At 39.8% G+C, this 23313-nt stretch overlaps 5 protein-coding genes across 5 annotated transcripts; 2 read left to right on the top strand and 3 right to left on the bottom strand.

Moving 5' to 3' along the window:
* Positions 1-448: 448 nt before the first annotated feature.
* BATDEDRAFT_23083 (uncharacterized protein) lies at positions 449-13253 on the top strand (the record flags this gene model as incomplete). Its single annotated transcript, XM_006676641.1, has 15 exons — positions 449-548; positions 745-851; positions 1723-1898; positions 1978-2172; positions 2252-2332; positions 2413-2524; positions 2605-2742; positions 2818-2934; positions 2996-6836; positions 6867-7342; positions 7431-11351; positions 11435-11633; positions 11977-12210; positions 12598-12778; positions 12884-13253. The coding sequence occupies 15 exons, from the start codon at positions 449-451 to the stop codon at positions 13251-13253; spliced, it is 10248 nt and encodes a 3415-aa protein (XP_006676704.1).
* A 312-nt stretch (positions 13254-13565) lies between these two features.
* BATDEDRAFT_86315 (uncharacterized protein) lies at positions 13566-16304 on the top strand. Its single transcript, XM_006677015.1, has one exon. It carries the CDS (start codon positions 14076-14078, stop codon positions 16113-16115), a length of 2040 nt encoding a protein of 679 aa, XP_006677078.1. The 5' UTR covers positions 13566-14075; the 3' UTR covers positions 16116-16304.
* Positions 16305-16728: 424 nt separating this feature from the next.
* BATDEDRAFT_34485 (uncharacterized protein) lies at positions 16729-17112 on the bottom strand (the record flags this gene model as incomplete). Its single annotated transcript, XM_006676756.1, has 1 exon — positions 16729-17112. The coding sequence occupies one exon, from the start codon at positions 17110-17112 to the stop codon at positions 16729-16731; it is 384 nt and encodes a 127-aa protein (XP_006676819.1).
* A 155-nt stretch (positions 17113-17267) lies between these two features.
* BATDEDRAFT_23080 (uncharacterized protein) lies at positions 17268-19319 on the bottom strand (the record flags this gene model as incomplete). Its single annotated transcript, XM_006676640.1, has 5 exons — positions 17268-17511; positions 17692-17719; positions 17810-17936; positions 18180-18343; positions 18797-19319. The coding sequence occupies 5 exons, from the start codon at positions 19317-19319 to the stop codon at positions 17268-17270; spliced, it is 1086 nt and encodes a 361-aa protein (XP_006676703.1).
* Positions 19320-20708: 1389 nt separating this feature from the next.
* On the bottom strand, positions 20709-21959 carry BATDEDRAFT_86682 (uncharacterized protein; the record flags this gene model as incomplete). The annotated part of the gene is made up of 1 exon (XM_006676889.1): positions 20709-21959. One exon carries the CDS (start codon positions 21957-21959, stop codon positions 20709-20711), a length of 1251 nt encoding a protein of 416 aa, XP_006676952.1.
* Between the last annotated feature and the right edge of the window lie 1354 nt (positions 21960-23313).

The raw sequence follows: 23313 nt of genomic DNA, 5'->3' as shown, positions 1-23313 counted from the left end.
TCCATTAACAATCTGCTGTTTGGATGCTTTAGTTGATGGTGGTGGAAAGTCTAAGGAAATTCACGTCGAATATTTGACTCGACCAGTTCATGCCATTCATTTAAACTCGATATGAATCTGCTGCACTTTAAAACAGAATGATTATTGATGTGCTACAAAGTCCAGTACACACCACACAGACTGCAATGGATTGTTTTTGACCAAATCTCGCCCAACAATCCGATCGTGTCAGAATCCAATCTATTCGTATTTGGAGTGTTATGCCAGACTTAGTCTGAACTGCTCTTACTATCAAGTTCATCTGCACGACTTGCTCATTCACTCTTTCTATCCGCATTGCTTATCGTATTAAACACTCGCCAGCCAATCAAGAATCACGTGCCAGATACTGTAATTTACTGAAAATTATTCAATATCCGACTTGTTCGGTTAATAGTTTGTGTAGATCATGGCCAGTGTGGATTCAGTCAAGAATAAGTATCAGACTGCAACAGAACTTTTGGCTGGAAGCATTGGTGGTGTTGTACAAGTTTTAGTTGGTCAGGCAAGTACTTGTCTGCACTTTGTATCTTTATCAAAAATACTTTCCTGTCGCTGTATATGATTCAAATGCAAGACCATTTTGCTGGTTATGGTTTACTATGGCTATCACTTACACCATTGTTTTATGCGATCGCCCAACTGTGAAATTGAATTATTGTGTTAATTTGTTTTTTATTCGTGCTAATCAGCCATTTGATACAGTCAAAGTCCGTCTGCAAACTCAACCCCGGGAAGCACCACTATATACTGGCGTCATCGACTGTGGATCAAAAACGCTCAAAAATGAAGGATTTCTTGGGTTTTACAAGGTATTTCTAGCATACATACTATATATGTTGGAATTTATTCATCAGGACTTGACTTGAACTGTGTACAGCATCTTTTACAAAAATTGTAAAATCAAATACTTGATATTCGATGCTAACTAATCCAGTCGATTTTACAATCATATTCGTGTAAACTGCAACACTCGCAGTGATTGTCGTTTGTTTTGGAATGGACAATTGTCAGATATTCCCTTACTTTCCTACTACACATTGACATTTTCAGTTTTTCAAACATTCATCATATGATGCATACAAACTATAGATTTGAACCTGTTCTTTTTTGATATGATCATACGCTATGATCATCAATTTTGAAACCAGATGCATCCATCGCAATCCAAATATTGCGGTTGACTGTTTTGATGTTGCCAATCAAACTCTACAAACTCATTATTGCTGTATTCTAAAATATCAGATACGTCCGCGCTTTAGTTCAACAGAACAAAAGTTGCACGTATCATGAATGCAGCAGTTTGGATACTGGTCATGCAATGTTTACTTGTAGTGTCTAGTTTGGATGTTTGAGTGATTGAAGAGTTGGAGATTGGACAAGTGTCAAGAACGTAGGATTGACTGAAACTGCGATGCAAAAACTCAGTTTTTAATACAAAAATGGGCACAAGGGGGAAAAGTCAGTCAACCAAGAGTTTCGAGGACACAATGTCCAGTAAACGTCCAGTAAACTGAAACCAATGATTTGATGAGACTGTCCATCATGGATTTTGACATGCTTATCTAGTGTATTGGTTTACATGGATACGGATGTAGTTAAAAATACTTGTGTGTTTGGTTGAAATCTTCATTTTAGACGACTGCTTAATCGTTTGTTTAATTTTAATTTGAAACCATACAGGATCGTGATACCGATATATCATCTCCACTCAACCCTGGGGTAGATCTAGCGTTTGACCGACTACTCTATTCAATTGCCTCAATTGCAAAATGTTGCCCAAAGCTTATTATTGATAGTATCATGGTGTGGAGAAAATCAAAAGGAGATCAATCCATGACAACTGTTCCTGATCATATGTAAGTGTTATACTACTTTATATACTGCAGATACACGATGACATATTTTGTTCTGACTGTTCTTTATTTGTACAAATAGTCGAATGATGTACCCACAACTAAAGTCCAAGGATTTGCTAACCATATTAAAGGAACGAAAGTCACTTTTGGCAAACTTTGTTTTATGTCGAGTTTTAACGACAATTATATCACAACTTGGAAAAAACACATTGCCAAACGACCTTGGTGAAAAGCTTGAAGATATGGTATTTGGACAGCTCAAAAATTCAGATCCGTAAGTATACTATTTGTAGGCTAGTTTTGTTTATTTTAATCCAGTCTGATAATATCACTATTCAAACTTTGTGATTTAGAGATCTTGTTGTAAAATCTGTAAATCGACAGGCCAACGTAGACATGTTTGCAGAGCTTATCGGTGCACTATCCAATATTAGGTATTTTGTTTTTGCTGTTTAGTAAATATTTAGCCTTGTTTCTGGCTGATTGGCGTATTTGCCATTGAAATTTGAATCAGATTTGCTACAGTTAGTGATCGTTTTATCAGCGAAATTGGTCGTGGTGCAGCACCCACCAAGGAAACCAAACTGGAGCTAATCATTCGGTCGATGCGATTTTTGAAACTCAAGGTAGATACAATTTCATGGGTTTTATACGTCGAATCTGCTATTGTATTTATGCAAGGGATGCTAATGGAGTGTATAAATAGATTTACCCAATGGACTGTCTTGAGGAAACGGCCGAGTTTTTGCAAACTAGCGCTGATCTATTTCAGGATACACACAATATTCATGTGAAGCACGCCTATGCCAATCTGTTTGTTGAGCTTTTAGATCCTATTGCTAGCGTGAGTAGCAAAATCCTTACTGGTATTATGATTTTTTATCTAACTATCTATATAATTTTTGTTTCAAATATATAGATTGCTTCAGCTGAAGTCAATCTTCCAGCATGGCAAAAAACCGTTGACACTATCTACCCAAAGGCAGCTCGTATGGTGCACAAATCAAGACATTTACCAGTGAGGTCTATTGATTTAGTATTTACAAGTGATTGATGTCACTGACAGTTTTTTATACACTTTTAATATGGCGCTACAGGCAGCACTTCCACTTATTTCTACATTATTATGTGTATCTAAACGGGAATTTTTTCTCAAAAACTGGTTCGACTTTGTACAATTGCTTATTAAGCGTTTCAAGGAAAAGGGTGATACAGAAAGAGAACTAAAGCAGATTGCATTTGTGTCCTTGACTCGACTTATATGGGTATATCTATTCCGTTGTTTCGAGTCTCCTGCTTTGACAGTACAACGCCGAGTAGATGAGATTCTTCGCGTTTTGTTTCCAGCTAATAAGCGCGGAGTTGTCCCAACAGATTGCGACACAACTAGTTTTGTGCGCATTGTTTACTTTGTGCTTGTTAAATATTCCGAGTATGGGAATGAGATTATCAACATGCTACTGGGGCCGTCTTCGCTTAATAATTTACCCAGCATCTCACTGCTATTAACATCTTCAGCGACATCACAGATTTCCTATGGCTCTAGCGAGGCAGACTTGAGCTATGGAATATTTCGTAACACAGAGGTACTTCCAAATCCAGAGCGGCTATTAATTGCTTTTCGATCATTTATTTTGTTTCTCTCCGATGTGGAAGTCAGTTTGGGAGATCCACAAGGATCATCACTTATTACTGCTGGAACAGTGTCTGCCGTACAGTCTGGATCTGGGATGGTGGTGGTTGAAGGAAAGATCAATTTACCATCGCCGCGATTCCCAGATCATCATTCGAATAAAAACGGTACGTCGAGCTCATTACAAAACCTGGCTCACCATGCCCAGCACAATATTGTTTTTGGATCTGAAGATGATGCTGTGCCGATAAGTAAAACCACCACGAATTGTCCTACTATCAATGGGTATCTTTCTGAAGAGATTTTGGTTCGTATGGGCAGTAGTATTCGAGAAACGCTCGAGACGATCAATTCAGTGGTTGGTCGCGCCTTGCTTTTTTTGGATCAGACCCTTGGCAACGTATATGTCATGGACCGACCTTCAATGGGTTTTGAGTTTCCCGAGTGCTCATCAGGTGGTACAATCGGCTCATCAAATTCATTTCATCGACGTCCTAGTGTGAATGTTAGTGATGTACTTCAAGTTTCGTTGTATGCTCCAATGGCAAGTGTATCTGTTTTGGCAGGGCTGGAAAAAGATAAGCCAACGATCACGGAGTTGTTTGTAAAAATTCGACCACACCTGGATTTGCTGTGCTCGGTACTGGAATGCCTTCCAAGATATACCCCATTAGGGATCACACCATTGAAAGTGATAGAAGTCATTTCACGACTACTAGTTCACTTGGATGATAATGTCCGCCGTGAAGCTTTTGCAGCACTTTGCCGTATTGCCCGTATTAAGACTTCGTCTACTCAACACACATTTTGGTTCACATCCAGCTCGCTTGAAAGCATTTCTGCTTCAGTTTTGAGAATTTCAACTAGTGTATGCATGTCTATTATTGGACACCGTTTTGCCGATCTATGCGTCAGCGAATATGCATATAAATGTGTAATGCATTGTGTTTCCAGCAATTTTGTTGGTCTTGCCGAAATTTGGTTTGAAAACTTTATTGAACAGGCCGATGGGCCGCTGCAAAGCTTTGACAGGTATGAATGTTCATGGGTAATTGACGAAATTGAAAGTCGTGGCTTGGTTTTTCTGACAATGGGTCGGCCGGCATGCCGTGAGATGGCCATCAAGGCCTTTCGTCTGGCAAACACAATTGATACTAAGCTTGAGGAGCTGAAAGCAAAACGCTCTGCTGATCCAAATGAACAAAAGAATTTCGAGTATTCGTCTACACTCAACCGCAATCGCCCATTGCTTGCAGAAGACAGCAGCACTCTTTTACGTCTTACGACTCTTCATGGAAATACGCGCAATACTCTACAAAGGAAAAAGGCAGTGCAGCAAACTGAGCCTATCCAAGAAGAATCTGAAAGTGATTTTGTGTATCCTGCCTTTCCTGATTCAGAGTCTTTTCATCATAAACGAAATTTGTCTGTTTCTAATGCTCCGGATGAAGCACAAAAACATCAAACTGTGCGTATCATTACTATTATGGAAAATTGCGGTCAAGAGCTGTTGAAGAAACATTTTTTCGACAGTCTCGTCGGAAGCTCAGCACGTCCTGATCCACCCAAAATACAACAGCAAAACAGACGTTATTTGCTGTCTCTTTTGGCCAAACCCGACTGTTTTGCCACTTTGGCCATTTCTGAAAACTATCGGGACAAGATTCTTTGGAATCAATGTTTTCCAGATTTTCTTAAATGGGTCATGGACTATGCAAGTCCAAAAGCCGTCAAACGTAGTATTATTGACATGTTTTTACGCATTCGTGCCATGCACAATACTATTTGTACTTTGGCTGATCCACAGCAAACACCGACTTCATCAAAAGGAATGGCAGGATCGGTAAACAAATGGGCCATGGAGCGTGTTTCTATAGAAAAGCGTGCCGCCGCATCAAATACTAGTACAGCTAATTTATTGAATACTGCCACCAACACAAATATGAACAATAACAGTAATTTCCATTTTGGAGTAAACGGATCCAGCACTCATCCAAATAACCACGGTCAGCCTGGTAACACCAATGACTCGACCGGATCTGGGAATGACAGTAACTCTTGCCTGCGTGTTGATTTTTTGATTAATCAATGGAAGAGTTGTCTTGTTTTTGTTGCTACATGTTACTCTCCTATAAAAACCAGCACAGTACAGGGTCGACCTTCCACATCCAGTTTAAATCGAGCCAGTTTTCATAGTAACAAAAGTGGTGTATCAAGTATGAATAATGGCTCTGGCCCCACAACTCTTCCTCAGCATGGTTCGCGAACTTCAATATCCGGCGAACGGGATGCTCATACTCGTCATCACATAAATAATGCAACCGCTTTGTTTAATATTGATGAGCTGATTCAACTTGTTACGCCATTGTTGTGGTGCGAAAACGTTTCTATTCGCCAAATTGCATCACTTGCTCTTGGCTCAGTCCATCCCAACTGCTTTGGCCGATTATTGGTTGCTATTCAGCCAACATTACATACTGTGATTGAAGATATGCGTAGCAGATCAATCAGCGGAAAGTTTGAACCAATGAGTAAAGCAAATTTCTCGCAACCCCAAGCACTTTTTCAGATAAAACGACTTGAACGTGTTCGAATGGAAGTCACACATATGCTATCTCTTATTGCCGAGTTTGTCGAGTATGATGTATACCGTCTTGACCCAACTATTATGACTCCAATACTTGACATGATTCGATCTCTTATACAGTTTTTGTCGGATTCAGAGATTCAGCTTGAATGGGATCATCAAATGCTTCGCTACTATTTCTGTTGTTTTATCAGCAAATTCTACCATTCATTGGTGACGGCTGTTGGTTCATCTCGACCGACTGCATCAGGCACGGAATCTATTGAAACCTATATTCCATTTGCTCTTAGGTTGGAATTAGTTTTGCTATTTGAGAGTTGGTGCGGGTTTGGCTTGAACAGCGACATGACTCGTGATCGTGAGGCTCGAATGATGAAAGTGGTTCTTGAACAAGTCAAAGATATTAGCCTTCGAGCAACAGTCACCTCTACTTTGGAAGAGCAGCGCAAAGCCCTTGAGGCTGCTTCATTGAAATCCATTGCAAGTCTATGTAACGGTCCTATTTCCTCAAAAGATAACGCCTACCTTCAACTTGATCTTAGTAGACTTATCATATGGATCAATGCTATTCTGGGGTCACCACATGTAGAGTATCATCCAATTGCTCGAAAAACAATTGAACACTTGTTGTCGAATAATATTTCCAACGAGCGATTGATAGAAGAACTTTTGAAGCAATGCTATAATCATCAAAAGAAATCCAAGACGGACTATATGGGTACACACGATGAATCTAAATTAACTCTAGCTTATTTTATGGCTTTTGTGGATTTGGTGTGTCGTCAAGGTCGCAAAGCATCCATCAGCGTGTCCAAAATTTTATGTCTTGCTCTGTATAACATTAGTAGTGATAGTTCACAAAGACGAAAAGGTGCGGCGAGACTACTTTTGTCAGTCGATCGGCACATGTTTGGATCAGGTGGAGATGGATCTGCTTTAGCGGCTGATGTGCGGAATATGTTTGACCGTGGATCACAGTCTAGCGAAATGCTTATTAGTAGAATGGATTCTTTTAATATGGACGACGAGCCTTTAGAGCTTGGTGGTGCACATGATGAAGATATAATGGATGGCTTAATGATTTCAGAAGATGATTTGTTACGAGAAGTTCAGGCAACGTATGAGACTGCAGCGATTACTAGTTCTTTGCCACTTGTGTTCAAATACGCTCAGGGTATGGTTTCAAAGCGACTTGCAATTGAACGACCCGAGCTGACGTACGAAGTAAGTACATGCCATAACATAAGACTAGATTGGTTTTTATCTAACAACCTTTGTAAACTATCGTAATTTTTACTGTTATATCTTATAGATGTTTTCTGAGCTTATACATAGAATTTACTTGCTTGCAGACATATCATTATATCAACCGCGGATTCGAGATTTGCTGTTAACGCTTAGTCCCTGGCTACAAAACATGGATTTAGACGGTAGATTTAACTACGATGTTAATAGTGACCAAGTTGGCTCTAGAGTGCCTGAATCGGAGAATCAATTGCATGCTCAAGCCATCACTGCCATGGTTCTTGGAAATCTTTTTTATTTGACGACCAAGTTTGGGGATATATTTATCACGGATATTGAATTACTATGGGTGCATCTTGTTGATTTAGATGGCACATCTCATCAAAACCACCAAGCGTCTCGGCAGGCATGGGAAGAAAAGAATATCGGTACTATTGTAGACTATTTGCTATTAGTTGGTCTTGAGCGCCGCAATCCACGATTTGTGGCAATTGCAAAAAAGATTGCCGTGTGTATCTGTCGTACACCTTCATGTGGTACATTTATCGAAATTATCATTTCAAAAATCACGCCCAAGAATATGGTTACCAATCCTGACAACATATCCGCTTTGCTTTCACAGCAATGCCCATATCTTCAAGGCTATTTTACAGCGAGTATAAATGATGCATTAAGCTCTATGCCTGAACGACCACCCTTTTCACCTGGTCAGATTGCATTTACTTGTTTGGTCGAGGTTGCTATCGAGGTTGGAAATTTTGCCTTGCGACCTCATTTGCCGCTTCTCCTTCATGCCATTTTTGTTCAACTCGATCACTTTTTATTTTTGATTTGTGAGCAAGCACGGTCTCTCTTGGTGAATATCATTCAGGCTATGCTACCGAGAGAAACGCGGCGAGAAAGTATTGATGCTACTCTTACAGCACTGAATCTTAAAGAAGGAAAGCGTTTATGGACATACGAGGATGTTTCACCTTCCAAACCCACTATTGACAGCGTTTACCAATTATCAGCACTTGTGTTGGAGGTTTTAGACTTATTTCATACCATTCATCCAACTTTACGGCAAACTTGGGGAGTTTTAGCTTTGTCTTGGGGCACTGAGTGTCCTGTTCGACATATTGCATGCCGATCGCTGCAAGTTTTTAGAGCACTGCGACCTGTCTTTACTCAAAATATGGTGGGCGACTTGTTGGCAAGACTTTCAGTTACATTGGGGGATTCTTCCGAGGATGTACAAGGATACACTCTTGAACTGATCGAGACGTTGCAGTGGATGGTATCACACTTGTCGGATGACAGGCTTGTTTATTTTCCACAATTTTTTTGGGCCAGTATTGCTATTATTCAGTCTTCGCATGAATGCGAATTTGAAATGGGTGCACATCTTCTTGAAAATATCATTTCACGGTTGGATCTATCTGATGCTCGTATTTCTAGTTTGCTTCTTGCAAACCTTCCTACGCGATGGAAAGGCGAATTTTACGGCTTGCAGCCATTGATTCTACAAGGCATGTGCTCCTCAAAAACAGAAATGCTATCATTGAATATCATTAATAAGCTGATGTTGCTACCGGCTTCGTTACTGATTGATGCCTCTCAAACGTCGCGTGTACTGTTTTCTGTTTTGGCCAATTTGCCTCGTTTGTTGCATGAAGGTAGCCAAGATGCACTTTTTGCTGCTTCTGCTAATGCAACGGGTGAAGAAGACGACCATATCAAACCAGTCAATCAGCCACAATCTAGCTCGAGTAGCAGCATTGATAGCACATCCACACCATCACAGCTGCCTATAAAAGAGTCATGTACAATTGCCAGTTATCTTGCACATATTTGCAAAATCAACAATCATATAGGTTTATCCCGCGTGCACGAAATGTATAGCAAAAAAAGGTTTCGCAGTATGGACGAGTTTATGCGCCAACTTGCGTCTGTCATCAGAGAGTCTTTTTTCCCTAAATGGGAAACCAAGGTTTTGCATTTTCTCATGTCATTGTTGAGAAATACAATGATTGTGTATCGGGAACATGTGCTGGTTTGTTTGAGGGTGCTGTTTCCGGATGGGCACACTGAAGGAGCATTTCGACTTGGTGCAGATATGCTGCGCGGGCATCAAAAAGTATCGTCACAGTCTGGAATTGAAAGTGGACAAGTAGGGTTTGAAGAAGAGTGGATTCAACCACTGCTAGATTTGTTAGACACAGATTTAGCTTTAGTGGCCACAAAGGCGTTGGACAAGATTCTTACTGGCCGTGTTTCATTGAATGAAACAAATCTGTCTTTGGTGTTTGGAGGAAAAACAATATACAAGATTGCCAAGGATGCAGCAGCAAATTCTCTGGCTTCAAATATATCGTCAGCTAATGGCCAAGGAAAAGGTGGCAGTTTTTCTGGAAAGGTATCCTCATATTTTCATGAATGGCGGGTTAAAGATCCAACCAAATCTGCCATGACTGCAAAGTACAATATGAGTGGTGTTGCAATGACATGTTCAGGTAGCTTTTCCGTTATGTCGCATGACTCGGCCGATGTCACATCTGAGCTACATTCTCGAATTCCAACATACGAGTCCAGCGTATCTTCACTTGCTGCATTTAGTTGTGATCCTGGACAGAGCAATGATGATTTAACAAACACCAAGTCATTATCTTCACTTCAAAATGCTACTTTAGATCCAATGGTGGATCAGCTAGATGATACCGGATTTTTAGCGCTGGTTGATGACCTACAGCATTTTTTTAATAATGTTTTACAAGTGGATTTGGAACCTGCTGGGCATTTAAAAAAAATTCCAATGGACAAAAACGTCAACGTGGATACCACGATGCGTTTAAAGGATTTACCTAAACACGAGGATGCTTTTCAACAAGACGAGTTTGTCGACTTTGAATCAACACCTAGTCAGCGAAATTTTGATAGATCGTCACTATTGGCAAGCATCATTGCACCTTTAGATAAATTTGATTTTATGTATGAACTTGGATCGCCTGCATCATCAACTCAGCGTGATGATTCAACAACACCTACTTTACAATTGAATCTTGACAAGCCAGCTTTTAAATCGCGTCAATCCAACACCATTACACCCGCCCAGCGTATTCTGGCTCGACCTAATTCAAAAGTGACTGTTTCATTTTATTTGGGTCCCAACTCTTACAATTTGGTAGATAAGCCAGAATTTGAATACTGGATCAGAGTAGATATTATGGCTTGCTTGCGACTTCCAGGCGTAGAGTATGTTGAGCTGATAAGAATTGAAAAGAGTGGTTTTTCAATATCGAATGAGCAAGCCTACAATGCCAAGCAGTTTGATGCGTCCACTTTAGCGGATCAAGCTTTGTCTAGAGTTTTAATTGTTGTAGCAATTATTGGACCACAGGAAAGGTCTGGATTTGAAAGTGCTGCCTATGCTGAAGAGCTGGCTGCCCTGCTAAGCCAGAAATCGCCTGATTTTAATGAAGAGCAACAGACACTTTCATCGGGAGTGGTAATGCGTAATGTAGATAGGACATGGCAACCAGAGCTATCGATTGAGTTTTCTGGACTAAGTGTACCGTATATACCTGAAGGATTACGGCCTATGGGTTTGCATCAATCGCACATATCACAACCTCAAAGCATCACCCACAGTGGACAGCATCGCGACCAGTTTACTCGACATAACCCATCATCCTTTACTTCTAGTCAAGTGTATCCAAACATTCAATCTAATGATGGTACCCGTGCACACACAATTGTCGATGCACTGGCTGTATTCAGTGATGCTTTTGAATTTTCACGGCAGCTGCAGATAGACTTTCTTGATTTAGTTGGTAATGCCATAGATACTGCTAATTCAACCGTACCACTTGGAGAAACCCTGAAGCATATATGTGATAAAGTGCAAAGCGTATTGATTAATGGGAATGAGCACGCACCTATATGGGCTGGACCAGATTCGGCACAAATTTTTGAATCTATTGCTGATAAACTCGAGTATCAAGACAAGGTGAGAATTTTAGCAGAGCAAGTTTGGAATAGGATTAAATATTGATTTTTTATTAATCATACGATTGTCTTGGATGTTACTAGACAAAGCCTGGTTTTTTGAACAGATTTATGAATACAAGACAAGAACGAATGCAAGAACTGAATAGTATTGTTGCACAATGCATGTCTACGCGACAAGCGATTGACGATATTTTAGCAGGACAAAGTGATTCTAATGGAAATCTGACTGTACTGATGGAACTACTTGGTAATCAAATCATGAGTATGTCAGGTGTAGTGGGTAAATTGGAAAATGGGTTAGAGTCTGTGCTAGAAGGATTTGAAGCAAGACGATTTTAAATGTGAATGTCATATGAATCTTGTTAATATTGAAACAATTGTTTAAATTTTATTCAAGAAAAACGAAAGTTGAACAACAGACTAGTTAGAAAAGTGGGTCTTCAGTGTGAACTATCAATCCATGAGATTGGCCGTTTATTATGTATTTTGGGAACCCTTATTTAATGTTCCATTTTACGTGAATACGGCTGTAAACCGATAATTACAGCAGTTGTCGTTGCTGCTGGAAGCAAGTGCTTTACACATACTTGTTACTGGACTTGTTTACTTTTTATTATTCAAAGACATGCAGCAACAACCACAACAACAAACCATTCCTCAGTTGCAACAACTTCAACAGCAGCAACACACCTTATTTCCTCGACAACATGTACAGCAACCACAGCAGCAGTTCAATGCATCCATCGACCCAAGTATCCTGTCTTTGCCACAGTTTCATAGCGATATCAAAGAAGAATCTTTTCTAGACAATTCCAATTGTTTCACTCTACATAATGACTTTGACATGTCTGGTATGGGTATGAATAGAGTTGCGGCCGTAGTTGCTTCCAAAGACCAGCACATGATGTCCCCTCTGTCTGCCTCTCCACATGATAATATCGATCGAGGTTTGTTTTTATCATGAGTCTATCATTGCTACTGGCTGATGTCAGAGTTAAAGGTTTTGTATGTCCACATCCCTCCTGCCAGATAAAAGAATAGTGCTTTTCAAAGGACTATTGTTGGTAGATGTTATTTATAATCAATGGTTATGCATCTTGACAATACCACTTGTGACTTTTCTACTTGATTATGGTCTTATTGCATCAACGAAACTTTCCAATCGTGTTCTTCAATCCCCAATTGTAACTAACTTGCACTACCAACCCAATGCATTTCATTCGGTCTTTTGTTTGAATATACAGGAACACCAGGATTTCAAACACAGCCAAATGGATTCTATTCCATGTCCATGCCTATGCATCCATCAAGTTATAGTGGGGTTGATGCAAATAATTTTCTCGGCAGCCATCCAAGTTCGTTTGGTTCGTTTGGTCACACACCTACTGCCTTGTCTGGATCAGTGGAAGATGAAGGAAAACCAAGGTAGGCACTGATTGTTTGTCTAGTCAATTCAAATATTGGCTATACTATGCCATTGCTTTCAAGTTGGTGTTGAAGCATTCAATTCAACTGAATTTAAATCCATAGTGCAGATGTACTTATTGAAAAAAGACGTCGTCGACGAGAATCACATAATGCAGTTGAACGACGTCGTCGAGATCATATCAATGAAAAGATCCATGAGCTTTCGAACCTTTTACCCGAATTTGCCAGTGACATTCAAAACAAACCCAACAAGGGAGTGATTTTGCGTCGGTCGGTCGATTATATCCGCCATATGCAATTGTTTGCAGCCAAGCAAATGGAACGTACAATGGAACTGGAAGGAGTCTTGGCGAGATTGATAGTTGATCGGGGGATTCGTGAAGAAGAATTGGGATTATCTGTACCTCTTGGCACAGCTATTGAATTGCCAACAATTACTGGAGTGAATCAGGAAGAAGAGGACATGATGTGAGACCATATCAAGAAAAGGTTTTGACAAATAAATCTTGCTATAACTATATGAATAGATTGATTCAATGTGCCGAATTCTAGCGAGTTTTGATTTCAAAACATACAAAAGTTTAATAAATGTTCACGCAAGCATTCGACTCTTCAGTGGCGAAATCCAAAGTAAAGTGACGATGCTCTCAGCCACTTGTTATAGCATTTTATGACTTCTGTTGAGAAACAGTCTATTCAGTCATGTGCTTTAAAGCACTTTCAGTTAAAGTGATGATAATTGATGCGTTTATAGCTTATTACTACTTTGTCCGCCAAATAAGCTTTTTGGAAAGCCATTCAATTCACATTCTTTAGTCATTCACTCGAGCTTGTTTGATAGTATCAATACAGCAGCATACTATTTAGCTTATAGTGCATTGGAATTTACTAAAGCATGACTACTAGTATCTTGCCACCCGAAGTCTTGTTGATAGTCTTGATTTATACCTCACCGCAAACAGTGTGTCGGTTTGAACAAACCTGCCAGGCATCTTACCAGCTAGTCAGCGCGCATGACACTTTTGTATGGCAGGCCTTGCTTTTTACAGAAATCCACAGACAGTTGGTTTTCTGCAGGTATGTCGTTTTGTCAATATCGCAGTTATTTAAGCATCGTATTGGATAGGATTTAGTCAATAGCAATCCAATTTCATTGTAATGGCAAACTTTATAGCACTGTTATTGTGCCGATTTATGTTTGGTGTTAAACATGCACTATTCCATACTGTGTTGATGCAGTTGATTAAACTATTTTGTCTTTTAAATCAGGTTTTCATTATTAGATGAATCCAAAATGACCACGGCTTTTACATTCACTGAACAAAATGGCTCGAGTCAATCACCTGAAGTGATTTTTAAGCAACAGTTGCTTCATAGTTTGGCAAAAGGAGAAACTTGGAGAGATATTGTACATATGTGGGTATCATGGAGTCATTACCGTCTAGAGGCTCTACAGGTTGGGAATAACTGTGCAATAATATCTCCATTGAATAGCAGTACTTTAAACAATGGTATTGGACAGAATGCAACTTTTAATATCAGTCCAACTGCTCTCCAGCCTATGGAATCGCGTTCATCTGTCAAGTCTTTTGAAGCATCTCAAGATACTACAACTTCAGATACCGATCATGTAGGATCAGATAGTAAAAAAAAGCCATTGTTACTGCTTTCTTCATTAGTGCCGACTCTACCATTAACCAACTCCAAACCCCGCTTTAATCCCGAGCCTTCTCGTCCATTGCCCATTCCAAATGCAATCTCGCCAATGCCAGTTGCATTCCAGCAAGTCAAAATAGCAAGAATTGGCACTGGAACAATCAGCCTGCCCACTCTTTTGTCAGAAAATTATGCTGGTTCTTCTCAAAGCATTCCCAGACAACATCTATGGTTTGATAACGGAGGCCAAATTATGCGAGGTTTAGACGTTTCTCCTGGAACATCTCCTAGTCAGTCATTTCAAATGGGATCACCCATGGCATTTCAATCCCCCTCACTCCCCTCGTCAAATTTTGATGCATCTTTTCCTTCGTTTCGTGTTATGCAACCACTTCGACCAGCAGGCGTATCGGTTCAACTTCTTCATCAGTCGCGATCCGATCTTTTGATTTTACAAGAAATTGTTCCCGGACAGAAATTAGTTACTATCAGGATATGGGATCCAAGATTGCATCCAAATGGTCCATGGCTAGCATCCGACTTACTTGGGCCAACACTTCCTTTGGGAATGGTGGTACCACCACAAACCATTACAGATGGAAACAACCATGAACGCGTCAAAGGTATATGGATACTTTCCTCTCAGGCATCTGGAGCATCATTGTGTGGACGAACATTGGTTTGCAAATCTATAGCAAGTGAGTTTGACGAGTCGAGTCCATTTCCCAGAGTGCAGGGTGTTGTCTGTTGGCACTTGGATGATGCAAACGAGAACGGGATATACCAAGACGATAGTTTTGAACTGATTCAACGCAGCATTTCTACTGAACTTGAACAACGCAGACAAGAGTCCACAGCATTCAATTCGACACCTCCCTCCCCATTTTTATCACCTTTCAAGTCAAGTAGGATATTACCATCCCCAATGCGAAAAGTGTGGCAGCGAGATATAACCTTTGGATTGATACAAGGCATTGTTTGCAACGAATTAGTAGTAGCGGTACGTATTCTTTCGCTACCAAATCAAGCCAATGAGCTAGCTGATCAAACGCACAATCCAGCTCTTGTTCAATTATGGTACATTGGAAACGGATCGTTATTGGCTGATATTACAAGTGATATTCCCAGTTCATTCATGCGAGGTTCAGGTATTTTTCATCTCCTTCTCACTCGACTTCATCTGGTTTTGTATACAACCGATATTTTGGCAGTATTTGATGTAATTCGGAGCGTTCAAATATTTTCTAACCAGACAAACCTTGATCGTAAAGCCCCAATTCATGCATTGACTCAACCGTATCGCCCATTTGTTAATACAACAACTGCAATATCAGGTCTCTGTTCCATTTCAAAAATTCCTTTTGTGGGTCGCAACGTTCGAATTGATATCAGCAACGATGCATCCACAGTTGTCATTGCTCCGGCCGAGCAAAGAGGAGAAGTTATTATTTTAGATATGAAGCGAAACACGTGTACAACGTATTTACTAAACGATGGGTTCTTGGAAGGTGCGCATTCAAGGAATGGATCAATGTTGGGACGTAGTGTTGGTGTATGGTTGGTGTCAGATATGCTGAATGCAATCGAAGTTGATGGACGAAGACGGCATGTTTTACCGCACTTGGGAGGGTCCCCACAGCGCAATTTATCTGTTGCTTGGCAAAGTATTCCTATATAAATCCATGTTTAATCAAAAACCCCAAAACTCGACCAATAAACCCAAGATTAATAGATGATCTCGCTTGGCCCAAAATTATACATGTGCAGTAAAATCCACAACTTGAATAAAGTCCCTTTATTAAAATAAAAAAATCTATAGTTCAATATAGATGGGTCTTGCCACTCAATAATCGCGAGACTTTTGAAACTGTGCCAATACCTATTTACTGCCATATTCACGTAAATGAAACATTGGATAGAATTGAACAAATGCTTATATTACACATTCTCGACACTTGTTCGATCTTTGACTCTCCTTTCCTACAAACCAAACATTGGTATGTAAACAACTGCTACATTCCTTGGTCTTTGGTTTGAGCTAGAACGCGAATGTGTCTGTGATTCAGGATGCAAAGTAGAGCTTGAGAATAGTCAAACTTGGCCTGAATTGTAATGCATGAATCTGGTGATTGTACAATACATGGATGTACCAAGAAAATAACTCCAATTCCAAACTATAGTCTGATTGTATCACATGATAGTCGTATTTTTAAAGCCAATTTCTAGTAGGAAACATTCAAGCATTGTTTATTCCAAAGCCAAGTCGAGCAAATCATTGCAAGATGCAAGTATTACATTTTATGTGAATACGACTGCAAATGGACCTTGACATTTCCACGAGTGGCTAAGGAGTATGGACAAACTTTGTGGGCAGACTCTACCAACTCCATAAGTTTAGTCTTGTCAACATCAGGAGCATACACTTTTAGCTCGACTTCCAGTAAAAGCGATCCATCGTGACGGCCAATGTGAACATGACCATTCACTGTGGTAGACGCAGGAAGAGTAATCTTTGCTTTTCCGGCAACAAGATGTAGTGCACCAAGAAAGCAGGCAGAGTAGCCAGCTGCAAAGAGTTGTTCTGGGTTGGATTTGGCACCACCTTTGAGTAATCGTTTCAAGGAGCAACAACCGAGAATAGAAATTAGTACGCTTGATCTCAATATTGTAGCCATATCAACAGATCTACAACTGTTCGAGTGTCACCTGGTCCACCAAGACCAGTTGGAAGTGCAAGCTGAAGATCTAAAAGTCCATCAGAGGTCTTGACTGTGCCGTTACTAATCACACATAGATATTATTTATAATGCCAATACATGTGTATTTCAGATCATTGACAGACCAAGTATTCCACTTGCCGACCACCATTAGCAGTTGCTTCAGCAGTATACAGTGGCTTAAAAGTCAGAGTACGTATAGGAATGGTGCGGATCACAGCAGTTGATAATGCAGCAGGTTTTTTGGAGAGAACAGAGCGGACAGCAAGCAAAGCAGTACCACGACAGAACATGTTGAATTGTAGTGTTTGGTCAAGATTCAAAACATCGATTTTTAGGTTTTCTTGATTCAAATCACTTGTAATAATATATTGTTTTTTGAATGGATTTATTTAAAATAAACTCGGGTATTGAGATATGAAATGATCTCATGTGAACAGGCTGTAATCGTACAAGCATATACTGGTGATGTTACAAGTGTGTTGGTCAACTGCTGTATGGCAATCCCAGTGATGGTGTCAGAACAGTGTCTGTTACCAATGGTACGCTACCAGCACAAACTCGACTGATCCAACAGCCATATATACAAATTGTTGTCAGTTACATCGAATGTTTGTTCAAATAGGTCGATTCAAACAGGTTGCATATAACTGACTAATCCAGCATTCATCCATTGTCAAACAACCATAATGCACAATACCACCAAGTGTGCAATTACATCCGCACCGATCAGTTGTTACACAGTATGCATCGGTCAATGCCAAACATATGTGTGTATGCAACTAAATTGCAGTCCATGACACATCCACACAATCCAACATGACAAATCATGTATCATGAGTCCAAGATTGATCAAAAACCTGATCATGGTAAACACAGCATGTTGTTGTATATCAGACTCGATATATCGAGTGACAGTTGTACACTTGCTGATGGTGCACAGCGTATCAGTCACAATACATGCACGGTATTGCATTGCAGTCATTGGATGATAACTGGTTGCAATGTGATACCGATCGACATACATCAGCATGGTGTGATGTGACCATAATCATGGTGGAATGTGTTGGAGTTGACAATCGATATACGATGCACATGACTGGAACATATATATTCGAGTGTGGTTTGGTTGGTGTCAGGTTGATCATGCAGTTGCATCGGTGCAACGAGTGAGTGAGCTGATGGTGATCTGAACCCATTTCAACAACAAGTATTGACAGTCATGGATTTGCATGCATTCAATATGTGTAGCACACCGAATGATTAGTCATGCCAGCACATAGTAGTTGATTAGTGCAATATGATCAAACCATTAGTATAATACACTATTGTTTGACAATACACGATGCTTATTGAATGAACGACATTGAATGCATGACACATGACAATTAAACCAACATGCAATACACGCTGCATTACAACATATACTGGATGTGACTGTGATGGTTCACTCAACTCCAGCAATGTAACGAATCTGGTCCATGAGTTTGTTGCCAAACATCATAATCTTGAAAAACTACACCATGCTTGGATCTTGGTAATCATTGTCATGAGCGATTGTAGAAATAATCAAAACATTTCTTGAATCCAAGATATGAATATAGGTTTGGCTCACCATCAGTAGTCATTTCTCCAGACATACCATGCTCTGCAAAGTACTCTGCAAGTGCCGATCGCAATCCAACATCTTTTTTGTACCTATTCGAATGTCTTTTAAAAAGTCGCTCCAACTGTTCTTTGAGTTGTTCAAGAATGCCATTCTGTTTAATAAACTCGGATTCAAGCTCGGCGATTCCTGACCCATGACCATCATCCATTACAGAGTCCAGTCTTTCCTTGAGCTCACCCACCAATGTTTCTTGACATGCAATGTTGGACTCTTTCTTGTTGATATATTTTGTTACTTTTTCTAGTTTATGTGTATTTTTTGCAAGTAGTTTGACCAGCATCATTCCATCAAAATCAAGTGGATGGCAATACTTTCCATACCCGTCATATGGGATAGGATATTCCGAATAGTCAGGTTCACTGACTGCATTTGCAGTGGGAATAACTGTCCAAATACTAGATTCAGCACTTGTAGTTGAGCTGGGAATGACTGGACTAGCAATAGTGACCGAGCAGACAGTCAGGACTGATGCCAATACGGCGATTGATAATTTCATTATACTGGTTTGATTGAGCAAGGTGTAATGTCATTCAACTGATTGATTTTAGATTGCATTTATACACATTAGAGTGGGCCAGATTAAAAGCATGTTGAATGGCTGCTTCAAGGGATTAGTGTTGGCTTGATGTCAAGGTAGCTTTAAAGGGAGATCCGCCTATATAATCGCCTGTTGTTGAAGCTGAAAGTTGGTATTAGGGTTAGATTTGATTAAAATATGCTGTGCAACGACATCATGCGGCAAGTATATTCTGATCACCACACGATGGTATTGAGAGCTTTGATATTCAGGTGAAGTGGTTAGTCATCAACATGCTGCACAATGATAATATGCTGTGATTATGCAATATCAGATCAGATTAGTGTTCATGTACATCATTTCGATTACAGAAAGATCAATGTTATGCACTATTAAATAAATGGCCAGTTTTATTATATCCATCAACTTGCTAATTTTGTATTACACGTTGTTTGACTGCTCATTCCCATTATGGATACATCAACTACAACTGATCAAGTAGTCGTGCCTGAACACTCAGCACACTGTCAAGAGTCACACAGCGACTCTCAATAAACTCGACTGAATACAATTCATTAGTGACAAGCTGATATTATATGTATTTTTAATGTGGTGTGTCCATGTTTGATTGTGTGATATGTTCAAGCCGTGCATGTATTGGATCAGTCCAGTGTGTATCGTAATTGTTTGATACACGACGATCACACATACTATTGCATTGGTAATACATGGTATGGATTGAATACACATTATCCAAGTGTATCAATCATGGTATGCATTGTTTGAATCCATCACTGTATATCTGGATGATCATGTCGATACTAGATACGCGATATCAACAGTTGCAATATGGTATACTGCTGCAAATACCATGATTATTACATTCCATTGGTGTGTGATCATATTGCACCAATCGACCAATATACGATCATTGGATACATCAACATGTGATACTTGACACACGACAGAGTTGATACTGCGACTGATATGTGTGATCAGTCAGGCTATTGATGCAACTATTGACACCACAATCAACGAGTCAAACCAGTCTAATTGATCGAGTTGGTCAGATCTGATATCAACACACATGACTATTGTTGGTATTGGTGTTGCATGTGTCAATACGACATGTCAAGCAATATCATATCGACACAATACACACATGCACGTCAGCATCATCAATGTGTACAACTATGCAATATACAATCAACTGTATTGTATTGTATTGGAAATACAAGTGTCAATGCATACTATGGTATGATATTGTGTCAACCAAGACTGTGTAAAATGATCAGATATAATGTGTAAATCCAAATTTATTGCAAGTTGAGTTGGGGTGATAATTGAATTGGTTGAAACCAATCCAGATTAACATTCGGATTTATTGTCACACCTAAGCCGTCCGATAAGCAATCTAACTCTTTCACCAAGTCTAGAGAAAGCACTACGTATACCAGTGGAAGCTCTTTGTCCAAAGGCGGAAACTCTCTGCCCAAAGGTGGAAGCTCTTTGTTTAAAGGAATTATATTTAGACTGTATTTTTGGCGATGGTCGCGAATTTTGACTTTTTCGTTGTCCACTAGGATCTTGTTGTTGCTCGCTAGGATCTTGCTGTTGCTCAATATCAGAATCTTGTTGTTGCTCACTAGGATCTTGCTGTTGCTCAATATCAGAATCTTGTTGTTGCTCACTAGGATCTTGCTGTTGCTCAATATCAGAATCTTGCTGTTGCTCGCTAGGATCTTGCTGCTGTTCAATATCAGAATCTTGTTGTTGCTCACTAGGATCTTGTTGTTCCTCACTAGGATTTTGTTGTTCCTCACTAGGATTTTGTTGTTCCTCACTAGGATCTTGCTGTTCCTCACTAGGATTTTGTTGTTGCTCACTAGGATCTTGGCCAAAGTCATCCGTGCATCCTGATGACTCTTCATATGCTTCAATGTAATCCCTAACGAGAGGACGTGAGATCGTACGCGAAAATCGCTCATTAAGTGATTGAGTATTGGGAGATTCTGTGAAAATGCACCCCACCATTGCCAATTTGATGAGGTCTAGCTCATACTCAATATTTTCTTGCTCGAGTCTGCATTTTTTCTTTTTTTTTTCAAGCTCAGAAAGTTCGGGATACCCTGTTTTAAGCCGATCCTCAAGCTCCTTTACTTCCCTGCCACCACCAAATCTTAGCTTGATCTTGTTTTTTTGGTGTTTAGATTTCAAATCGGCAACTTTTTTCTCCAAACGGTTTATCAGGCTTTTTTGATTACCATATTGAAGCTCTATGAATTCGCATTCTTTCCCTTTGTTGCTATAATCTTTTTGCTTTTTCGAGTATCTTTTGAGCAATTCATCGACGCCATCTGGAGTTGAATCAGAATCAGAATCAGAATCACTTGGGTCTACATCGCTTGTATTAGGAGTTGACGAAGGGCTAGAATCGGTACTTGTAGTTGAACTGGGAACAACTGTCAAATAGTCATATTCGGTACTTGCAGTCGTACTGGAAACAATTGTCAAAGGATCATGTTCAGCATCTGTAGTCGCACTGGAATGAATCGGATTAGCAATAGTAACTGAGCAAACAGTCAGAATTGATGACAATATAGTGACTGCGAATCTCATTCTACTGGTTTGATCGAATTGTGGATGATTGTCGTTCAACTGATTGGTTTTAGACTGTATTTATATCTGTTATTGAGTGGATGGTATTAAAAGCATGCTGAATGGCCGTTCAAAAAACGGTGTTGTCAGGGTTGGTATTAATTTATTGTTATCAATGCTAAACTTTAAAGGGAGGATTTCTTTATATGACGATCAGCAATTTTTACTGGACCGCTATTCGGCTATACATTCAAGCATCGTACGATTGATCGATTGTGCGGTTTTACACCCTTCTCCACCCTAACCCTGGCTAGTGTGCCAAGATACAGTCAAGTAGGTACAGGTCAGGACTGAATGGCTGGCATTCGATTACTACACCATCACCAATGTGGTGTGTTGTATGCTTTTCAGAGTTGTAATTGATTGGCACGATTCAACATGCTGTGGTTTAGTAATACTTTGCATTCAACTCGACATGTTTGGTCACCGCTGCACGCTATCTAGCGATTTACAAATGTTGTGTGTTACTATATCAATATCGATTGTCACTATATAGTTGTATCAACCACACATTATGATCATATGTCATGGTTGACTCGTATTCTGGATTGATGCACTCATTCCATTGTATTCCATTCCATCACTCGAACACAAACATCGTATGACTTGTTGATTGCTAATACCCATATTGATCGAATACACACTACATGACACATGTCAGGTTAGCGTATACATTCCACTATATATCACATCATGTTGCTGATACCACGCATTGTGATTCAACAGTCAATCTGTATTCGAGTTCAACTACAATTGATCGTGTCAATCATAATATACACGACCAATTGTGGTCGAGTTGATCCGACTGAATAGAGTCCGAGTCATCATGTTCATATCAAACCATTGTAAACCATGACAAGTCTATTGCACAACTCCACTCGTGTTGATTACAACATGCTATTCATAAATGTATCATATTGTCCTGTAATGACTGTGCATGATTGTTTGGAACCAGTAGCTACGTCGATTGATATCCACAATATGATCCAGTAGTCGTCCAGATTGTGTGTTGTATTTGGTGTGTTGGATGATGATATCAACCTGTAGTCAAGGTTTGACTATCTGAACATGTCGGTGACTTTTTACCAACTGTGTGCAACTCGATGTCCAATATCGAGTCATGTCATTGGTCAATTGATTGGTTCAATTCATCAGTGGGTTTGCTGGATTCATGTGGTGTGCAGCACTTTCAAGAGTATGTTGAATCTGTTGCAGTATTGGAACTTTGTAGACGGATCAACATACTAACCTGACCATGATTGTGGTGGTTATTGCAGTCGAGTCGTAAAGCTTATTCTGGCAATCATTGATGGTT

The sequence above is a fragment of the Batrachochytrium dendrobatidis genome (genome assembly GCF_000203795.2).
Source record: "Batrachochytrium dendrobatidis JAM81 unplaced genomic scaffold BATDEscaffold_2, whole genome shotgun sequence".
NCBI classification, from domain to species: domain Eukaryota; kingdom Fungi; phylum Chytridiomycota; class Chytridiomycetes; order Rhizophydiales; genus Batrachochytrium; species Batrachochytrium dendrobatidis.
The sequence above is the reverse complement of the archived record's forward strand: the minus strand, read 5'-3'. Positions and strand labels throughout refer to the sequence as shown.